At 35.3% G+C, this 23,077-nt stretch overlaps 1 protein-coding gene across 4 annotated transcripts in view; it reads left to right on the top strand.

Moving 5' to 3' along the window:
* RBM41 (RNA binding motif protein 41) overlaps window positions 1–20,144 on the top strand; it is a 75,537-nt gene extending 55,393 nt beyond the window's left edge. For 3 of the 4 annotated variants that reach the window (XM_005227893.5, XM_015461592.3, XM_059883650.1), the window contains 2 exons: window positions 10,283–10,430; window positions 12,919–18,336. In XM_005227893.5, the coding sequence (XP_005227950.1) occupies window positions 10,283–10,430; window positions 12,919–13,085 (315 nt within the window). In that variant the 3' untranslated portion in view covers window positions 13,086–18,336. Of the gene's footprint in view, window positions 1–10,282; window positions 10,431–12,918; window positions 18,337–19,428 lie in introns of those variants that run through there. The other variant, XM_005227892.5, reaches the window with a different exon arrangement.
* Window positions 20,145–23,077: the final 2,933 nt, after the last annotated feature.

Raw genomic sequence — 23,077 nt, 5'->3', positions numbered from 1 at the left:
GCTGATTTTTGTGATGATATAAATGAGGCCAGTTTTATACTTTTGCATGTGGATATCAACTTTTCCCAACACTATTGGTCAAAGGGACTATCCTTTCCCCATTGTGTATTCTTGCCCCACCCCCCTGCCATTAATCAGTTGACTGTATACGTGTGAATTTATTTCTGGGCTTTATATTCTCTTCTATTAGTCTACATGTCTATCTTTATGCCAGTATCATACTGTTTTGATCACTGTAGATTTGTAACATATTTTGAAATTAAGAAATGTGAGGCCTCCCCAGTTTTGTTCTTTTTTCTCAAGATTGCTTGGCTATTTAGGGTTCCCATCTCATTCCTTATGAATCTTAGGGTTGTTTTTGTATTTCTACAAAAAATGTCATTGGGATTTTTATAGGAATTACATTAAATCTGTAAACTAATTTGTATAGTATGTATATTCAACAATTTATTCTTCCAGTCCATGAACATGAGACATTTTTTCATTTATTTGTGTTGTCTTTAATCTCTTTGAGCAGTGTGTTGTGGTTTTCAGTATATAAGTCCTTCACTTCCTTGGTTAAGTTTTTTCTTTTTAATTGAAGTATGTTTGACATTATAAAAAAGCTGTGCATATTTAATGTATGCATTTTCTTGGGTTTGAAGGTACATATACACAATCACCAATACAATGCCCTAAACTTGACCGTCACCTCCAGAAATTTCCTCCCTCCAGTTTTTCTTTTGATAAGAACATTTAACATAAGATCTATCCTTTTAACAAAATTTTAATTATCAAATACAGTATTGTTAACTATCTATGCTATGCTATATGATAGATCTATAGGATTTATTCATGTTGCATATGTAAAACTATATACCCTTTGATGAACACTTCCTCAGTTACCCCTCTTCCTAGCCCCTGATAAGCATGATTCTCCTCTCTGCTTCTATGAGTTTGACTACTTTCGATTCCTGATATAAGTAGGATCATGTAGTATTTTTTCTTCTGTTTCTGGTTGATTTCACTTAGCAGGTCTTCCAAGTTCACCTACGTTGCAGCAAATGACAAGATTTTTTCATTTTTAAGGCTAGATAATATCCTTTTGTATTTATACACCGTATTTCCTTTATCCCTTCATCTCTCAATGGGCATTTAGATTGTTCCCATGTCTTTGCTTTTGTGAACAATGCTACGGTGAATATGGGAATGCAGATTTTTCTTCCAGATTTTTCTTCCAGTCCTTTTAGATATATAGCCAAAAGTGGGATTGCTGGATTATATGAGTTCTAGTTTACATTTTTTAATGATCTTCCAACTGTTTTCCATTGTGGTTGTAACAGCTTGAACATTCCCACCAACAGTGCATAAGGGATAAAATTTCTCCACATCCTCACCAGCACATCTTCTTTTTTTTGCTTTTGAGTTTTAGGAGTCCCTTATATATTTTGGGCTTCCCACGTGGTGCTATTGGTAAAGAACCTGCCTGCAAATGCAGAAGAGACACAGATTAGATGTTAACCCTTTATTAGATATATGATTTGAAAATACTTTCTCCATTTTGTAGGTCACCTTTTAACTTTACTGATTGTTTTCTTTGCTACGAATATGGGTTTGAGTTAATGACACTTGTCTGTGTTTGCTTTTGTTCACTGTGCTTTTGATATCATATCTAAATTATTGCCAAGGCCAATGGTCAAGAAGATTTTTCTGTTTGCTTCTAGGAGTTTTAGAGTATCACATCTTATTTTTAAGTATTTAATATTTTGAGTTGGGTTTTGTGTATGGTATAAGAGAAGCATCTAATTTCATTTTTTGTCCTGGATATCCAGTTTTCCAAACACCATTTATTAAAGAGATTGTTTTTTCCCCATGTGTATTTTTGCCCTCCTTGTCTAAGACCAGCTTACCATAAATGTGTGGTTAATTTCTAGGCCCTCTATTCCAGTTCATTGGTCAATATGTACTTTTTAATGCCAGTACCTTACTGTTTTGATTACTGTAGTTTGAAATCAGGATATATAACACATACTACTTTGTTCTTCTTCCTCAAGATTGCTTTGTCTATTCATGGTCTCTTGTGGTTCATATGAATTTTAGGATATTTTTTATTTACATAAAAACCATCATTGGTATTTTGATAAGAATTGCATTGAATCTGTAGATTGCTTTGATTAGTATCACATTTTGACAGTATTAATATTTCCAGTCCTTGAGTATGGGATGTCTTTCCATTTATTTCTCTTTATTAATTTCTTTTTATATTTTTTTTTACTAAAATATAGTTAATTTACAATGTTGTGTTAGTTTCTGGTGTACAGCAAAGTGATTCAGTTTTATATATATATAAAACAACTTTTATATTTATATTATATATATATATAATTTTTAGATTATTTTCCATTATAGTTTGTTGCAAGATATCAAATATAGTTTCCTGTGCTGTATAGTAGGGTCTTGTTGTTTATCTTTTTTATATATAGTAGTTTCTACCTGCTAATCCCAAACTCCTAGTTTATCCTTCCTCCCTGCCTTTCCTCTTTGATAACCATAAGTTTGTTTTCTATGTCTGTGAGTCTATTTTTGTTTTGTGATTTGTATCATATTTTAGATTCCACATGTAAGTGATATCATATGATATTTTTCTTTCTCTATCTGACCTACTTCACCTGCTATGACAATCTCTTGTTCCATCCATGTTGCCACAAATGGTATTATCTCATTTTTTATGGCTGAGTAGTATTCCATTCAGAGGAGCCTGTTAGGCTGCAATCCATGGGGTCACTAAGAGTCGGACACGACTGAGCGACTTTACTTCACTTTTCACTTTCATGCATTGGAGAAGGAAATGGCAGCCCACTCCAGTGTTCTTGCCTGGAGAATCCCAGGGATGGGGGAGCCTGATGGGCTGCCGTCTATGGGGTCGCACAGAGTCGGACATGACTGAAGTGACTTAGCATAGCATAGTATTCCATTGTATATATTAATATATACCACATCTTCTTCCCATTCATCTGTTGATGGATATTTAGTTTGCTTCCATATCTTGGCTATTATATATAGTACTACTATGAGCATTGAGGTGCATGTATCTTTTTGAATTAGTTTTTTCCAGATATATGCCCAAGAGTGGGATTGCTGGATCATATGGCAACTCTACTTTTAGTTTTTTAAGGAACCTCTGTAGTGTTCTTCATATACACCAATTTACATTCCCACCAACAGTGTAAGAGGATTTTCTTTTCTCTACATACTCCAGCATTTATTATTTGTAGACTTTTTGTTGAAGGTCATCCTGACCAGTGACATAATACCATATTGTAGTTTTGATTTGCATTTCTTTAATTAGCAGTGTTGAACATCTTTTCATGTGCTCATTGGCTATCCATATGTCTTCTTTGGTGAAGATCTTCTTTACTTAGATCTTCTGCCCACTTTTTGATTAGGTTGTTTGTTTTTTTGTTATTGAGTTTTATGAGCTGTATGTATATTTTTAAAATTAACCCTTTGTCGGTCACATCTTTTGCAAATATTTTCTCCCAGTATGTAGGTTGTCTTTTAGTTTTGTTTATGGTTTCCCTTGCTGTACAAAAGCTTATAAGTTTGATTAGGTTCCATTTGTTTATTTTTGCTTGTATTTCTATTGCCTTCAGAGACTGACCTAAGAAAACATTGGCACATTTTATGCCAGAGAATGTTTGCCTATATTCTCTTCTAGGAGTTTTATGGTGTCCTGTCTTATATGTAAATCTTAAAGCCATTTTGAGTTTTTTGTGTGTATGGTGTGAGGGGGTGTTCTAACTTTATTGATTTATATGTGGCTGTCCAACTTTCCCAACACCACTTGCTGAAGAGACTGTCTTTTCTCCATTGTATAGCTTGCCTCCTTTATTGAAGATTAATTGACTATAGGTGTGTGGGTTTATTTCTGGACTCTCTATTCTATTCTGTTGATCTATATGTATGTTTTTGTGCCAGTACCACTCTTTTGATTACTGTAGCTTTGTAATTGTCTGAAGTCTTGGAGAGTTATGCCTTCTGCTTTGTTCTTTATCTTCAGGATTATTTTGCCAATTCTGGGTCTTTTTTGGTTCATCATAAGTATTAGACTTATTTGTTCTAGTCTGTGAAAAACGTCATGGGTAATTTGATAGGGATGCATTAAACCTGTAGATTGCTTTGGGTAGTATGGCCATTTTAACCATATTAATTTTTCCAATCCAAGAATATTGTGTATCTTCCCATTTCTTAAAATCATCTTCTTTTATCAGTGCTTACAGTTTTCAGCATATAAGTCTTTCATTTCCTTGGTCAAATTTTATTCCAAAGTATTTGATTTTTATGCAGTCTTAAAAGGATTTTTTTTTTCTATTTTCCCTTTCTGATATGTTTATTGTAAAGAAAGGAACAGGTTTCTGTAAGTTAATCTTATATCCTGCTACTTTGCTGAATTTGCTTATCGGTTCTTATATCCTGCTAATTTGCTGAATTTGCTTAGGAGATTTTGTGTGGAGTCTTTCAGTTCAGTTCAGTTCAGTCACTCAGTTGTTTCCGACTCTTTGCAACCCCATGAACCACAGTACGCCAGGCCTCCCTGTCCATCACCAGCTCCCAGAGTTCACCCAAACCCATGTCCATTGAGTCAATGATGCCATCCAACCATCTCATCCTCTGTCGTTTTCAAATGAGTCAGCTCTTCTCATCAGGTGGCCTAAGTATTGGAGTTTCAGCTTCAACATCAGTCCTACCAATGAACACCCATGACTGATCTCCTTTAGGATGGACTGGTTGGATCTCATTGCAGTCCAAGGGACTCTCAAGGGTCTTCTCCAACACCACAGTTCAAAAGCATCAATTCTTCAGCGCTCAGTTTTCTTTGTAGTCCAACTCTCAAATCCATACATGACCACTGGAAAAACCATAGCCTTGACTAGACGGACCTTTGTTGGCAAAGTAATATCTCTGCTTTTTAATATGCTGTCTAGGTTGGTCATAACTTTCCTTCCAAGGAGTAAGTTTCTTTCAATTTCATGGCTGCAATCACCATCTGCAGTGATTTTTGAGCCCAGAAAAATAAAGTCAGCCACTGTTTCCACTGTTTCCCCATCTATTTGCCATGAAGTGATGGGACCGGATGCCATGATCTTAGTTTTCTGAATGTTGAGCTTTAAGGCAACTTTTTCACTCTCCTCTTTCACTTTCATCAAGAGGCTCTTTAGTTCTGCTTTACTGTCTGCTATAAGGGTGAAGTCTTTAGGGTTTTCTATATATAGTATAATGTCATCTGTATATAATGGCAAATTTACCTCTTCTGTTCCATTTTTGGATACCTTTTATTTTTCTTGTTTTATTGCTATGGCTAGAATACTATGTTGAATAGAAATGGTAATAGTGGGCATCATTGTCTTGCTCCAGATTTTAATAGGAAGGCTTTCAGCTTTTCACTATTGAGCAATGGCTGGGGGTTTGTCATAAATAGCTTTTACAGTAAGTCCCCTACATGCAAACCTTCAAGTTGCAAACTCTCAAAGATGTGAAAGTGTGTATCATCAATGTCAGGTGGGAGTGAAATTGTAACCTGCCCTCCATCTCCTATTTCTGATGATCCTTCAGCTCTGCCATCTCCTAGCTCCTCTCCCTCCTCTAGTCAGTAACTCTTCTTGCCTGTTCACTCAATGCCAGCCCCTATATGCCAGCTGTTGTACTGTACTACTGTACTTTTCAAGGTACTGTATTATAATATTAAAGATATCTTCTTTATTTTTTCTGCTTGTTTTTTATGTATTTTTTGTGTGAAAAGTATTGTAAACCTATTACAATACAGTACTATATAGCCAGTTGTGTTAAGCTGGGTACCTGGGATAACTTTGTTGGACTTATGAACAAATTGAATTTATAATTGTGCTCTTGGAACAGATTATGTAGGTAACTTACTGTATTATGTTGAGATATGTTCTCTCTAGACCCACTTTGATAAAGAGTTTTTTATCATGAATGGATGCTGAATTTTATCAAATGCTTTTCTGTATATATTGAGATGATTTTGTGAGTTTTATCTTTTCTTATGTTGATGTGATGTATCACACTGAATGATTTACATATGTTGAACCATCCTTATGACCCTGGGATAAATCCTACTTGATCATGGTGTATGATCTTTTTTTATGTGTTGTTGGATTTGTTTTGCTAATATTTGGTTGAGGATTTTTTGCATCTGTATTCATGAAAGTGAAAGAAAGAAAGTGAAGTCATTCAGTCATGTCCAGCTCTTTGTGACCCCATGGGTTGTAGCCTACCAGGCTCCTCTGTCCATGGGATTTTCCAGGCAATAGTCCTGGAGTGGATTGCCATTTCCTTCTCCAGGGGATCTTCCCAACCCAGGGATCGAACCTGGGTCTCCTGCACTGTAGACAGACGGTTTACCGTCTGAGCCACCAGGGAAGCCACCAGGAAGTATTCATCAAAGATGAATGTAATTTTCTTTTTTGGTAGTGTTTTTGTCTAGATTTGGTATCAGAGTAATAGTGGCTTCATAGAATGACTTTGGTAGTATTCCTTCCTCTTCAATCTTTTGGAAGAGTTTGAGAAGAATCAATATAAGTTCTTCTTTGTATGTTTGGTAGAATTCCCCAGTGAAGACATCCAGTCCTGAACTTCTGTTTGCAGGGAGGTTTTTTGTTGTTGTTGTTTTTTAATTACAGATTCTATTTCACTTGTAGTGATTGATGTGTTCAAACTATCTATTTTTGATTCAGTTTTGGTGGGCTGTATGTTTCTAGAAACTTATCCATTTCTTCTAGGTTGTCCAGTTTGTTAGCAAATAATTGTTCATAGTATTCTTGTGTTTTTTTTTTTTTTTCATTTCTGCAATATCAGTTGTTATTTCTCCTTATTTAATTGGGGCCTTCTCTCTTACTGAGCATGGCCAGAGGTTTGTCAATTTTGTTTACCTTTTCAGTTCTTGTTTTCATTCATTTTTTTCTATTTTTATCTTTATTTTATTAATTTCCTCCCTGATTTTTATTATTTACTTCCTTCTGTTGACTTTAGATTGTTCTTTTTCTAATTCTTTTAGGTGGTAGTTTAGGTTGTTTATTTGATATTTTTCTTGTTTTGTTTTGTTTTTTTGAGGAAAACGTTTATCACTATGAAGTTCCCTCTTTGGACTACCTTTTCTGCAACTGGTTGAGTTTTCATTGTCATTTGTCTCAAGATATTTTTTAATTTTCTCTTTGATTACACTGTTAACCTATTAGTTTCTTTAGTAGCATGTTGTTATGTTTCTATGTTATCTTTTTTCCTAATTTCTCTTTCTGTGGCTGATTTCTAGTTTCATGCTATTGTAGTCAAAAAGATGCTTGAAATAATCCCTGGCCTCTTAAATTTCTTGAGGCCTATTTTGTGTCCTAGTTTGTGGTCTATCATAGAGAATGTTTTATGTGCACTTGAAAAGGATGTGTATTCTGGGTTTATTTTTAATTTAATGTCCTGAAAATAACAATTAAGTCTAGCTGTTCTATTGTGTCATTTAGTATCTCTGTTGCCTTACTGATTTTCTGTCTGGAAGATCTGTCCATTGATGTCTATTGAAATGATTTGTGATTTTTATCCTTCATTCTATTAATGTGCTATATGATATTGATTGATTTTCATATGTTGAACCATCCTTTCACCCAGGGATAAATCACATTTGGCCATGATCCTTTTAATATGCTTTTAAATTCAGTTTACTACTTTTCTGTTAAGAATTTTTACATGTGTATTCATCACGGATATTAGCCTTTAGTTTTCATTTCTTATAATATCTTTTTCTGTTTTGGGTGATGTTAATGCTGGCCTGATAAAATTAGTTTGGAAGTGTTCCTGCCTCTTCAAGTTTTTGGAAGAATTTTAGGAGGATTGGTATTAATTCTTTAAATATTTGGTAGAATTCACCTGTGAAGCCATCTGGTCTTGGGCTTTTCTTTGTTGGGAGATTTTTAATTACTGAATAATTTTATTGCTAGTTATAAGTCTATTCAGATTTTCTGTTTCTTCATGATTTCATCTTGGTAGGTTTATGTTCCTAGGAATTTATCATTTTCTCTAGATTATCCAATTTGTTGGCATATAATTGTCAGAGTAGTCTCTCATAATCCTTTTTTATTTCTGTGGCATCAGTTGTAAAGTCTCCTCTTTCACTCTGAATTTTATTTGAGTCTTCTCTTTTTTCTTAGCCTAGCTAAAAGTAGTCAATTTTGTTGATCTTTTTAAAAAACAGCTCTTAGTTTGGTTGATTTTTTCTATTATTTTCCTAATCTCTATGTCAATTATTTCTGTGTAAACTTTATTATTTCTGTCCAATAACTTTGAGCTTAGTTTGTTTTTTTTTTCTAGCTCCTTGAAATGCAAAGTAGTATGAGAGCTTTCCCCTTGTTTAATGTAGGCATTTAATGCTATAAACTTCCTTTTTAGTATTGACCTAGTTGCATTCCATAAATTTTGGTATGTTGTGGTTTCATATTCCTTTGTATCGAGGTATTTTCTAATTTACCTTTTGATTTCTTCTTTGACCCATTGGTTTTTCTAGATTATGTTGTTTAGTTTCCACATATTTGTGAATTTTCTAGTTTTTCTTTTGCTACTGAAAGTGAGGTATTGAAATCTCCTAGTAGTATTGTGTTGCTGCTTATACCCCCCTTCAGTTTTCTCAATGTTTGCTCATATATTTAAGTGCTCTGATGTTGTGTGCATATATATTTATAGTCATTATGTCTACCCTTTTATCATTATATAATGTCCTTTTTCATCTCTTTTGAAAGTTTTTGACTTTAAGTCTATTTTATCTTGATTAAACATGGCCAACCTTATTCTTTTTTGGTTGCAATTTGCGTGGAATTTCTCTTTTTATCCTTTCTTTTCCAGCCTGTGTATGGCCTTAAATCTAAAGTGAGTTTCTTGTAGACAGCACTTAGTCACATTTTGTTTTGTGTTTGTTTAACCACTCTATGTCTTTGACTAGGGAGTTTAATCCATTTATATGTAAAGTAATTATTGATAGAGAGGATTTACTATTGCCATTTATTAGTGGTTTTCTGTTTTATAGCGCTTGTTGCTAATTTTTTGGTAGTGAATTGCCTTTTTCCTTTCTCATTTTGTGTGCCTTCTATAGGTATTTTAACTATGATTACAAAGGTACTTACTTAAAACACCTTGTAATAATCTATTTTAAGCCAATGAGAACTAAAGTTCCATCACATTTAAGAGCTCTTTTTGTTTATTTTCTTGAATGTTTCTTTTTAAAAAAGCATTTCATTCCTAATAGACGAAATATTTTCTCTTCTTTCTCTGAGGATATTAGTGATGGCTCTTTGAAGTTATTTTTTTTTTCTCCTTGCATAGTTTCTGTTTTCTCCCACTTGCTTTTATTTATTTTTTGTTCTGTCTTTTTCACATTAGTTGCTTTTTTCAGATGCCTGATAATTTCTGCTCATATTTATGAGTAGGAGCCAAAAACGGATTGGAAGCTCTGATCAAATGAGTGATCCTTATTGAATTTAAGTTTCACTTAAAGTCATCTGGCTCATTCATTTGTTGGAGAAATTCCCCATTCTAAATCAGCATTTTTAGACCTTTCCTCTTGGGGCTGATTAGATTTCCCAGAAAAGACTTCAGAACTCTCACTTGGGGAGGGTACCACCAGCATTGTAGGAGCCAAATGAAGGAAAATGTTTTGGATATCCTCATCATTCAGAATGCATCATTTCTCTTAAAGCCTAGTTTTCAGGAACAGTATTCACATCCTCAATGGTGTCTAACATTCCCCATGTTCAGAGAATGAACCTTCAGTATACAGCAGGATTGGGAGTGGTCTTTACCCAGTAGCATTTTGTAGGGGAGGGTGTTTAAAGATATAATCTAATCTTTTAAAGAACTTTTAACATAACCACTTTATCTTAACTCCAGCTCTTTATATACATTTCCAGAGACACTAGAATATATCAGTTCCTAAAATGTTTCAGGATTCTTAGATGTAGATTGGGTTAGTTCTTGGTTTCCCCCACTGCTGATTTAAGATTCAGCTTTCTCGAGTATGCTTGTTCAGTTATTTTACAGCTTCCAGAATATTGTTGCTATTGCCTCATTTCCTTGTTCTTCCTTACTTTTTTAAAAAGTCCCTATAGTTTTAAAGGTTTTTGGAGGGATTGAAATTAGATGCATGTATTCAATCCGCCACCTTTATCTGAAACTAAGTCCTTCCACAATGAAATAGTTTCCTTGTCTCCCTAATGTGATATTTCTGTTGATCCTTGGTTTGTATTAGGTGTTATACCTGAAGAACCTTAGCCCTCGGGTGACTGAAAGAGATCTTGTCTCATTATTCGCTCGGTTCCAGGAAAAGAAAGGACCTCCAATTCAATTCCGAATGATGACTGGACGAATGAGGGGGCAGGCTTTTATCACTTTTCCCAGTAAGTAGCTTCATCTGGATAATTACTCAGTTATGGCTGAGTCACTAATAAGTTCATTAGCAACTACATATGCCCTCTCTAATTTAAATATAGCCCACAAAAGAAGCATATCAGAGGAAGGAAAGAGAACTTAGGAAAACATGTTCTTTTTTTTTTTTTTTTCTATTCTCCCTTCTGTGTTTCCTCTCCTTCTTTGACAGTGCACCACCACCTTACACCATTGTTCTCTCTTTTCCCCAACTTGGCACTTCCTACTCACTGTATCAAAATTTACTTTCCCTCTGCTGAAAGTAATATTTCTAGTCCAAGTTATAATTACATCGATTATTAATATATTGGTATTCTTATCAGAACACTTATAGTTGCATTATGCCTTATTCCTTTAGGAGTAAGACTGCAAGCTATTGTGATATTATGCTATATTATGCTAATTAATTAGTAATTCATAATTAACTAGTGGGTGATATATTGTTTAACTGTTGTTTGCATCCTAATACATGACTTCAGTATCCTAAACCATAAGGAAGAATAATACAGGCATGTCTCAGGGATACGGCAGATTCAATTCCAGACCACTGCAATAAGGTGAATTATCTCAATAAAGTGAGTTGCATGAATTTTTTGTTTTCCTAGTACATATAATGGAGAAGGCAATGGCACCCCACTCCAGTACTCTTGCCTGGAAAATCCCATGGACGGAGGAGCCTGGTAGGCTGAAGTCCATGGGGTCTCGAAGAGTCGGATACGACTGAGTGACTTCACTTTTACTTTTCACTTTCATGCATTGGAGAAGGAAATGGCAACCCACTCCAGTATTCTTGCCTGGAGAATCCCAGGGATGGGGGAGCCTGGTGGGCTGCCATCTATGGGGTCGCACAGAGTTGGACACAACTGAAGTGACTTAGCAGTAGCGGTACATATAAAAGTTATATTTACACTATCGGAGGCAGATTATCACCATAGACTGGAAGAAAGGGTGCATGCATGCATGCACTGTCACTCAGTTGTGTCTGACTCTTTGTGACCCCATGGACTGTAGCCCACCAGGCTCCTCTCTCCATGGAATTTTCCAGGCAAGAATACTGGAATGGGTTGCCACTTCCTCCTCCATGGGATCTTCCCAATGCAGGGATCAAACCCACGTCTCCTGGATCTCCTGCAGGCAGATTCTTTACCTCTGAGCCACCTGAGAAGCCTTGTGTTTATACTATACTGTAGTATATTAAGTGAGCAGTAGTATTTAGTCCAAAAAAACAATGTACATATCTTGATTTAAAAATACTTTCTTAGTAAAAAATACTATCATCTAACAGTTCAGGGTTGCTAAAACCCTTCAATTTGGAAAGAACACATTATCTGCAAAGCATAATAAAACAAAGTGTAATTAAACAAGTTGTATCTCTATAGGAATTCCAGTTTCTATGACAGACCAGACTATCTTTCTTTTTTGGTGGAGGCTAGGTAGGAACTGTGCCTTTTATTATCCCTAAACTATCATAATTTATATACTGCATAGTAATATATTTAAAGGCAAGTGCTTTTTTGCACATGAGCAATGCCAAATTCCCCTACAGTCTTCTTATACAGCATTGTACCATCTTTCCTATCTCATTGAACGTTTTTGTATCCTCAGCTCTAGTGATTTTCAGTCTTTTCAAGTGTAAGAACCCTTTTAAACTTAAAATATTATTTCATGTACCCCCCCACCTAATATGATCCATTAGTTGAAAAAATATATAATAAAAAGGCTTTATACACTAAGTACTTTTAAATAAATAGCTGTTTTACTAGTTATGAATACATTTGAAAGTTTGTAGAGCATACATATAAGACATAAATTGGTTCAATCTAAAACCATTGCTTGTCTACTTAGGATCTGACAGACTCTGGGCGATAAGTCCATTCCTTCCTAATTTCCCACATCTAGACTCTGAGACCCATAAATTAAATCCTCCTGCTATACCATATATACTCTTACACCTCAAGCTTCCATATGCCTACAGGGATTCTTAAACTTATCCAAGTGAGGGCTCTGACAACCACTCTCTAATCAAAAGGAAAAGTATTAATAGGAAAATGTCCCCAGTACCATAATAACTTCTTTTTGTGTTTTCTATTTTGAAAATTATTTCATTCTCTTAGCACCTATAATGTGTTATCTAAGATACAGGTTTGTGTATTATTAGATGTAGCTTAGCCCTCTTTAGCACACTGTCTGTGTCCTTGTTTTGTTTTGTTTTGTTTTACCTATATCCTTGAATTAGGAGATACTCAAGCATCCTTTTAAAGATTCTATTGTAATTATTCTTAGCTATTTAATCTTGCTGAGTTATACAAATTTGGGATTGTGGAAAACACAATAAACTCAAATAACTACATGACCTTATGGCCTACATTGTACTCCAAGGCAAAACAACATAAACTAGACTTGGAATAAAATTGAATTATTAAGCCATACATAAACTGGTGTTTTTTCTTTCTCTTTTAGATACAGAAATAGCATGGCAAGCATTGCGTCTAGTAAATGGATATAAGCTACGTGGGAAAATATTGGTGATAGAATTTGGAAAGAACAAAAAGCAACGGCCAGATCTCCAGGCTGCTTCTCTAATATCATCTACTACAGATAATACTACTGAAATCAGTGGCAGTTAGAAGATACAAAAAGTGTGAGTCCCAGGAGGTCTTTTTACATCAGAATTTAGGATCTAGGTTTTGTGTATAGAGAGCAGTTTGTTTGGAATTGAAGAAGAGAAACTGAGGGAAAGAAAGCAAAATTAAGACAATCCCTTTCAGCTTTTGGAAAGAATTGGCAGAATACACTTTCTATAATCAAAGATTATCTAGGATAGACAATATAATGAGTATAGAGGGTTGGTTATAAAGAGTATCATTTTCTCAGGATAAATTACAGTAGATTTCTTCCAAGAATTTTTTAAATCATTGTAATTTATATGAGGTCTTATATATTTGTCCCTAGAGATGACATTCTTTCTAAGACTGCCTCCTATATATATATATATATAAAACTAAAAAAACTAAGTAAATATTGAAATATTTATATCTGGAGCCCACTTGTCCCTAATTTTATTCACCTAGTAAATAAGTGACCAGGGGCCTAAACATCAGCAAATGCTGTTGAATTAGACCTTCAGCAGTAACAGTAGGTAGTTTTCATAGGTTAGTCAGAAAATATTTAATGCACACTCCCTATTAAGTTATCAGTATCTTCAAAAAGCTGTTCATTTTTTCTAATGAAAGAATTTAGATCAAAACATTAATGTTCTCACAATTATTTACACTAGCTACCATTGAATAATGATTGAATTCAAAGCAATAAGCATTGAATCATTGTCAGTACATGTTAGGAATTAAATATATGAATTTTAGAATAGGAACATACTAGCAAAGAATACCAAAGGAGGGTAGAAAGAAAGAGCTTTCTAGAAGAGAGGCAGCCAGCCCCAAGTCCCCCAGTTGTTTGTTTATAGTTGCTGGAGAATAGAAAAATGACATGATATGGAGGAAGTAGTATAAACTTTGGAATCAGACCTGTTTGAACTCCACAGCCATATTTAACCACTCTATGACTTTGGCAAGTCATTAAATCTGAGCCTCAATTTTTTTCATCTGTAAAAATGAGGATAGTAATATTACTTCATTGGATTGTGATAATTAAATTTGATCGTATCCAGGATGAAGATCAGAAAGAAAAAAGAATGAAAACATAAGAGGGTATACAACCATTAAGCACTCTAATGTACTTATAATGGGAATGTCAGAGAAAGAAAGGAGCAGAAAAAGATATTCCAATACATAATGGCTGTAAACACCCCAAATTTGATAAGAAACTATCTACACATCCAAGAGATCTCAATGAATCCCAAGTAAAATAAACAAGAAATCCACAAACACACCACAATAAGAATGCTAAAACCCAAAGATGAAACTTTTGAAAGCAAAATGAGATAGATGAAGCATCATTTACAAGGAAACTTCAATAACAGATAAGTTCTCATCAGAAACAAAGGAGGTGGTAGTGGGAAATTTTACTCAGTGTTGAAAAAGAACTGTCAACATAGATTCCCTATTCAATAAAACTGTTTATCAAGAATGAAGATGAAATGAAGACACTCCCACACAGTCAAAAACTGGGAGAAAATGTTGCTGTCAGACCTGACTAGCAGGAAATATCAAAAGAAGTTCTTCAGGTAGAAAGCAGGTGACCTCAGACAGTAATTTGAATCTACACATACAAAAAATTAGCACTGGTAAAGGTAATTGTGTAATTAGATAGTCAAAATACATTTTTCTTTCTTAATTGATTTTAAAAGCTATTTTATCAAGCAATATATATGTAATTGCATTATTGGATCTATTACATATAAAACTAATATATTTACCAATAGCAAGACAAAGGTAGAAACAAAGCTGTATTGAATTAATGACTCCAGGTGATAACTCAAATCCATAGGAACAAATGAAAGTAACAAGAAATAGGAAATAAGAAGGTTAATATAAAAAAGCTATAAATAATATACTTGCTCTTTCTTCTGTCAGCTTCTTTAAAAGACATAAAATTATACTAAGTAATAATTATAATGACATATTACTGGGTTTATAACATGTAGAGATAACACTACTAACAATAATATCACAAAAATAAGAAAAGGAATAGGTTTACATAGGAATAAGGTTTTTATATCTCATTGGAATTTAGTTAGTATATAGCTGAAGCCAGTTAAGACGTGTATGGTAAACCCTAGAGCAACCACTAACAAAATAGCTAAAAATATTTAGTAAAAATATTAAACACACTTAAATGTCTTATTAGAAAATGTCTAATGCAAAAGAAAGTAAAAAGAGGAATGGAGAAATAAAAACTTGAGACATAAGTATGAATGGATTAAACAATCTAGTCAAAAGGCAGAGATCATCAAATGGGAAAACAAACAAGACTTACCTCTATGTTATTTATTGTAGTCACACTTTAGATTCAAAGATACAGATTGAAGGTTAAAGGATATAAATATCAGGCAAATGGCAAGTATTAGAAAGCTGGAGTGGCTATACTATTCAGATCAGATCAGTCGCTCAGTCGTGTCCAACTCTTTGCGACCCCATGAATCACAGCACGCCAGGCCTCCCTGTCCATCACCAACACCTGGAGTTCACTGAGATTCATATCCATCGAGTCAGTGATGCCATCCAGCCATCTCATCTTCTGTCGTCCCCTTCTCCTCTTGCCCCCAATCCCTCCCAGCATCAGAGTCTTTTCCAATGGGTCAACTCTTTGCATGAGGTGGCCAAAGTACTGGAGTTTCAGCTTTAGCATCATTCCTTCCAAAGAAATCCCAGGGCTGATCTCCTTCAGAATGGACTGGTTGGATCTCCCTGCAGTCCAAGGGACTCTCAAGAGTCTTCTCCAACACCACAGTTCAAAAGCATCAATTCTTCGGTGCTCAGCCTTCTTCACAGTCCAACTCTCACATCCATACGTGAACACAGGAAAAACCATAGCCTTGACTAGACGAAGCTTTGTTGACAAAGTAATGTCTCTGCTTTTGAATATGCTATCTAGGTTGGTCATAACTTTCCTTCCAAGGAGTAAGCGTCTTTTAATTTCATGGCTGCAGTCACCATCTGTAGTGATTTTGGAGCCCAGAGAAATAAAGTCTGACACTGTTTCCACTGTTTCCCCATCTATTTCCCATGAAGTGATGGGACTGGATGCCATGATCTTCGTTTTCTGAATGTTGAGCTTTAAGCCAACTTTTTCACTCTCCACTTTCACTTTCCTCAAGAGGCTTTTTAGTTCCTCTTCACTTTCTGCCATAAGGGTGGTGTCATCTGCATATCTGAGGTTATTGATATTTCTTCCGGCAATCTTGATTCCAGCTTGTGTTTCTTCCAGCCCAGCGTTTCTCATAATGTACTCCGCATATAAGTTAAATAAACAGGGTGACAATATGCAGCCTTGACGAATTCCTTTTCCTATTTGGAACCAGTCTGTTGTTCCATGTCCAGTTCTAACTGTTGCTTCCTGACCTGCATACAAATTTCTCAAGAGGCAGATCAGGTGGTCTGGTATTCCCATCTCTTTCAGAATTTTCCACAGTTTATTGTGATCCACACAGTCAAAGGCTTCGGCATAGTCAATAAAGCAGAAATAGATGCTTTTCTGGAACTCTCTTGCTTTTTCCATGATCCAGCGGATGTTGGCAATTTGATCTCTGGTTCCTCTGCCTTTTCTAAAACCAGCTTGAACATCAGGAAGTTCACGGTTCACATATTGCTGAAGCCTGGCTTGGAGAATTTTGAGCATTACTTTACTAGCGTGTGAGATGAGTGCAATTGTGTGGTAGTTTGAGCATTCTTTGGCATTGCGTTTCTTTGGGATTGCAATGAAAACTGACCTTTTCCAGTCCTGTGGCCACTGCTGAGTTTTCCAAATTTGCTGGCATATTGAGTGCAGCACTTTCACAGCATCATCTTTCAGGATTTGGAATAGCTCAACTGGAATTCCATCACCTCCACTAGCTTTGCTTGTAGTGATGCTTTCTAAGGCCCACTCGACTTCACATTCCAGGATGTCTGGCTCTAGGTCAGTGATCATACCATCGTGATCTAAAGTCTATTTAAAATGAGCTTTAAAGCAAAAAAAAATTGCTGTAGATAGTGACATCTATTATAAACACATATGCATCTAACAACAGAGTACCAAAATACATGGATCAAAAACTGAAATGAATGGAGAAATATAAAAGTATACAACAAAAAGTGGGGGATTAAGTATCCCATTTTCATTAAGAACTAGACAGAATTATGAACAAAGGAATAGAAGACTTGAATAATGCTATAAATCAACGAAACCTTAAAGATACTTATAGAACACTTCACCTAACAAGAGCAAAACACACATTCTTCTCAAATACACATGAAACATCTCCAGGATGGACCATATCACATTTTGTTGTTGTTGAGTCACTCATTCTTGCCCAACTCTTTGCAACCCCATGGACTGTAGCACACCAGGCATCCCTGTCTTTGACTGTCTCCCAGATTTTGCTCAAATACATGTCCATTGAGTCAGTGACACCATCCAACCATCTCATCCTCTGTCACCCACTTCTCTTCCTGCCCTCAATCTTTCCCAACATCAGGGTCTTTTCAAATGAGTTGCCTTTTCACATCAGGTGGCCAAAGTATTGGAGCTTCAGCTTCAGCTTCAGCATCAGTTCGTCCAATGAATATTCAGGGTTGAATTCCTTTAGGACTGACTGATTTGATCTCCTTGTAGTCCAAGGGGCTCGCAAGAGTCTTCTCCAGCACCACAGTTTGAGAGCATCTGTTCTTCAGCACTCAGCCTTCTTTATGGTCCAGCTCTCACATCCATACATGACTACTGGAAAAATCATAGCTGTATCACATACCATTAAACAAATCATGGTCAATTAAAGTGTATCAAACTATGCAAAGTTTGTTCTCTGACCACATAGAATGAAACTTCTGTTAGAAATCAATAACAGAAAGTCAGGAGACACAAATAGAAATTAGATAGACTTTTAAATGACCAATATGTCAAAGGAGGAGTTACAAGGTTAATTTGAGATGAGTGAAAATGAACATACAACATCCCAAAACTTATGGGATGCACCTAAAGCAATGCTTACAGAAAATTTTATAAGTGTAAATGCTTGTAATTAAAAAGAAGAAATATCACATATCAATAACCTCACTTTGTACATTAAGACACTGGACAAAGAGAAGAAAACTAACTAGAAAAAGCAGAAGGAAGGAAATATGAAAGATTAGATAAGTAAATGGCATAGAGAATAAAAAGTTAATGAAACCCAAAGTTGGCTCTATGTAAAGACCAACAAAATTGAAAAAAAAAAAAAAAGAAGACTCAAATTGCTAGGATCAGAAATGAAGGAGGGAAACATTACTACAAATCTTATAGAAATTTAAAGAAAATTATGAAGGAACATCATGAACAATTTTATGCCAATAGATTAGATAACTTATTTGTAATGAACACATTCCTAGAAAGACACAAATTACTGAAACCAATTGTTGAGAAAGGGAGAACAAAGAAACTCTGAAAATACCTATAATAAGAGGTTAATTAAAACTTTTTAAATACCCAAAAAGAAAAGCATAAACATAAATGGATTATCAGATTAATTATCACAAACATTAAAGAAGAATTAATACAAATTCTTCAAAAATTCTTCCAAAAAGTATAAGAGGAGGGAACATATCTGGTAAATATGCTATAATATGAAAGGATGCTGAAAACATGCTAAATGAAAGCAACTATTCCAAAAGACTGTATATTATATGATTCCAAATATATAGTGACAGAAAGTAGATTAGTGGTTGCTTAGGGCTGGGGCAATAGCTGAAGTGTATAGGGTTTCTTTAGAACTTGATGAAAATGTTCTAAAATTGATTGTGATGATGATTGTACAACTTGTTTATTATAGTACAAACCATGAATTATATACTTTAAATGGGTGAATTTTATGATATCCAAATTATATTTTAATAAAGTCACACACACTGAAATAGTGGGTACAACCTAAATGTCTGTCAGTGTGAAAATGGATAAATTATGATGCATCCATTTGGTGGAATACTGTACAGCCGTTAAAATAATGGAGGTATATCTATTAATGCATTCTGATCTGTATAGTGTCTAGGATTTTGTAATAAGTTAAAAAGTAATATATATGTATATGTGAATACTTTTTTTTATAAACAAAAGCATTTGTATATATATGATGTATGTATATATAGATATTTCTGAATAAACTTAGGAAAAACCTGGAAAATATACGTACCAAATTGTAAAACTTTTAGAGATGTGATTGGATAGACTGAAAAGGGACTTTTGCTTTATAAAATTTTTAAAGTGTGATTTGGGCTGATTTTTACTTTTTTCAGTTTTTTAATAAAGAAAAATTTAATACTCTGCCAATGATTTGCATTTCAGAATATTTGTCAGGCCTGCTCTGAGGATATCATCTAACTATACTCAGGAAAAACATCTATTCCTTTGATAAACTGCTCACTTTGGATTAACTCTAATTTTAAATATAGTTTAAAGGACAAGAAGTAAGTTATCCTGGTATAACCTTTTGCACATGTTACCTAGGAGCATACTTCTAAGGTGGACTTTGCAGAAGAAACTTCTTCCTGTTGTATAAAATCTCACCGCTGCCCTTTACTAGACCTACAGACCATTAACAATAAGGGAAAATAAAAACAGAGACTGTCCCTCAACTGGTGTGTAGATAAACTGTGGTATACCCATACAAGGGAATCCTACTCAGCAATAAAAACTATGATGAGCTATATGATACATGCAACAGCTTGGATAGAGTTCACATGCATTTTGCTAAGTAAAAGAGCCAAACTCAAAAGGCTACTTACTGTTAGATTCCATTTATATAACATTCTGAAAAGGACAAAACTATGGAACAGAACAAGTTAGTGGATGACGGGTTAAAAATAAGAGAGTAGCACAAGGAATTTATTTAATAATGGAAATTTTCTGTATCTTGATTATAATTACATGAGTGTATGCATTTGTGATAACTCCTAGAATTGTACACCAGAATGGTAACTCCTAGAATTGTACACCAGAATGGATGAATTTTACTGTATGTAAATGTTTAAATAAATGTAACTTTTAATGGAGGAAAGAAAGTTTCTTAAAGTCATTTCCATAAAATATTCCTATTCTGTTGTCTTTGGATTACTATTGATAACTTAAAGCCACTTGACTACTATTTCTTATTTTCTGCCTACAGGTCAGCAGAAATCATTTAAAAAATCTATATACACATAAACACAGTAACCCACCATAAAAAAAAATCAAAGGTCAAACTGGAAAATAATTTGCTACATACAGGAGCTAATTTCTTCAATATAGAATTCATATAGTTTTCTTAGTATACTAAAGTCAGTAATCCAATTAAAAAGTGGGTAAACAAAAAGAAAATTTATAGAGAAACAAATATAAATGATAAACTTAGAAAATTTAGAATGTTCAGAGTATTAATACAAATTAGGACAATTAGCTCTCTTTTTTGTTTTTTGTTGTTGTTTTGGCCATGCCATGTGACTTGTGGGATCTTAGTTCCCCAACTAGGGATTGAACCTGGGCCCTCCACTGTGAAAGCATGGAATCCTAACTACTAGACTGCCAGGAAATTTACAATTAGCTCTTTTTTAAAAAGCCTTTTTCGGTTTATAGAAAAGTCAAATAGTAAAAGAGTTCCCATATATCCTTCACTTAGCTCCCCCGATGTTAACATCTTACATAACCATAGAAAAGTTAACTAAGAAAATAATATTGATGCAGTAATATTAGCTGATGTGCAGACCTTATTTGATTTTCTCCATCTGTCCAACTAATGTCTTTTTATGATCTAGGATCTCACATTGCACTTTGTTATGTATCCTTAATCTGTTCCTAACTGTGACAGTTCTCATTGGTCAGTTATTTTGTACAATGTCCCTAATTGGGGTTTCTCTGATATTTTGTCATGATTATATTGATGTTATGCATATTTGGTAAGGATACTGCAGAAATTATGTTATGTCCTTTTTAGTACCTCATATCAGGAGATATCTGATGCTGACATGTCTTAATACTGGTGACATGTAACCTTGATCACCTGGTTAAGGTAGTGTCTGCTATGCTTCACTGTAAAGTTAATATTTTCCTCATTAGAATTCATAAATACCTTATAGGAAGATATATTCAGTTCAGTTCAGTCACTCAGTCATGTCCGACTCTTTGCAACCCCATGAATCGTAGCACGCCAGGCCTCCCTGTCCATCACCAACTCCCAGAGTTCACTCAGACTCACATCCATTGAGTCAGTGATGCCATCCAGCCATCTCATCCTCTGTCATCCCCTTCTCCTCCTGCCCCCAACCCTCCCGGCATCGGAGTCTTTTCCAGTGAGTCAACTCTTCGCATGAGGTGGCCAAAGTACTGGAGTTTCAGCTTTAGAATCGGTCCTTCCAAAGAACACCCAGGACTAATCTCCTTTAGAATGGACTGGTTGGATCTCCTTGCAGTCCAAGGGACTCTCAAGAGTCTTCTCCAACACCACAGTTCAAAAGCATCAATTCTTCGGCGCTCAGCCTTCTTCACAGTCCAACTCTCACATCCATGCATGACCACAGGAAAAACCATAGCCTTGACTAGACGAACCTTTGTTGGCAAAGTAATGTCTCTGCTTTTGGTTTTTTTTTTTTTTAAAGGCTTAAAATGTATTTTAATAAGTTCATGTTGCATTATTCATTTCTCAGAAAAACTTCAAAGGTATTAGGGACAAATCAAACATGGTACACCAATAAAAAATGCACAGCATAACTACCTAAGATAGGCAAAGCTAAGAGCTACCGTCTGACACTCAGCATACAGCAACCCTGTTCTCAAGATTGTACTAGGCCTATCAAGAAAGCTGTGAATGGCAACATCACAGACATAAAAGGCCCATTTCTGGGTTGTCCTTAGCCAAGAAAAAGATGGAGGCAAGTTTAACACAAGATTTTTTAAAGATACACTAAATGAAAATCTCTAAGAGAAAATGTCTTCCTTGGGACATGAAAGGGTAATATATGGGACATAACAGAACCGTGTGTATGTTGTCTGTGACCTCTGTGGACATGTGCCTGAATTCCCACCTGGGAGTGATTGGAACAGTGGGGCCAAGGTCATTGGGGGATGTTTGGTTTTTGTGGTATATGTGGCAGGATCTCTGGGGTGAGACAGTGCATTAAGTCATGTCCGACTCTTGCGACCCCATGGACTGTAGCCTGCCAGGCTCCTCTGTCTATGGGATTCTCCAGGCAAGAATACTGGAGTGGGTTGCCATGTCCTTCTCCTGTCTCTGCTTTTGAATATGCTATCTAGGTTGGTCATAACTTTCCTTCCAAGGAGTAAGCGTCTTTTAATTTCATGGCTGCAGTCACCATCTGCAGTCATTTTGGAGCCCAGAGAAATAAAGTCTGACACTGTTTCCACTGTTTCCCCATCTATTTCCCATGAAGTGATGGGACTGGATGCCATGATCTTCGTTTTCTGAATGTTGAGCTTTAAGCCAGCTTTTTCACTCTCCTCTTTCACTTTCCTCAAGAGGCTTTTTAGTTCCTCTTCACTTTCTGCCATAAGGGTGGTGTCATCTGCATATCTGAGGTTATTGATATTTCTCCCAGCAATCTGGATTCCAGCTTGTGTTTCTTCCAGCCCAGTGTTTCTCATGATGTACTCCGCATATAAGTTAAATAAGCAGGGTGACAATATACAGCCTTGACATACTCCTTTTCCTATTTGGAACCAGTCTGTTGCATGTCCAGTTCTAACTGTTGCTTCCTGACCTGCATATAGGTTTCTCAAGAGGCAGGTCAGGTGGTCTGGTATTCCCATCTCTTGAAGAATTTTCCACAGTTTATTGTGATCCACACAGTCAAAGGCTTTGGCATAGTCAATAAAGCAGAAATAGATGTTTTTCTGGAACTCTCTTGCTTTTTCGATGATCCAGCGGATGTTGGCAGTTTGATCTCTGGTTCCTCTGCCTTTTCTAAAACCAGCTTGAACATCAGGAAGTTCATGGTTCATGTAT

This window comes from Bos taurus, chromosome X (assembly GCF_002263795.3).
Source record: "Bos taurus isolate L1 Dominette 01449 registration number 42190680 breed Hereford chromosome X, ARS-UCD2.0, whole genome shotgun sequence".
Lineage (NCBI taxonomy): Eukaryota > Metazoa > Chordata > Mammalia > Artiodactyla > Bovidae > Bos > Bos taurus.
The sequence above is the reverse complement of the archived record's forward strand: the minus strand, read 5'-3'. Positions and strand labels throughout refer to the sequence as shown.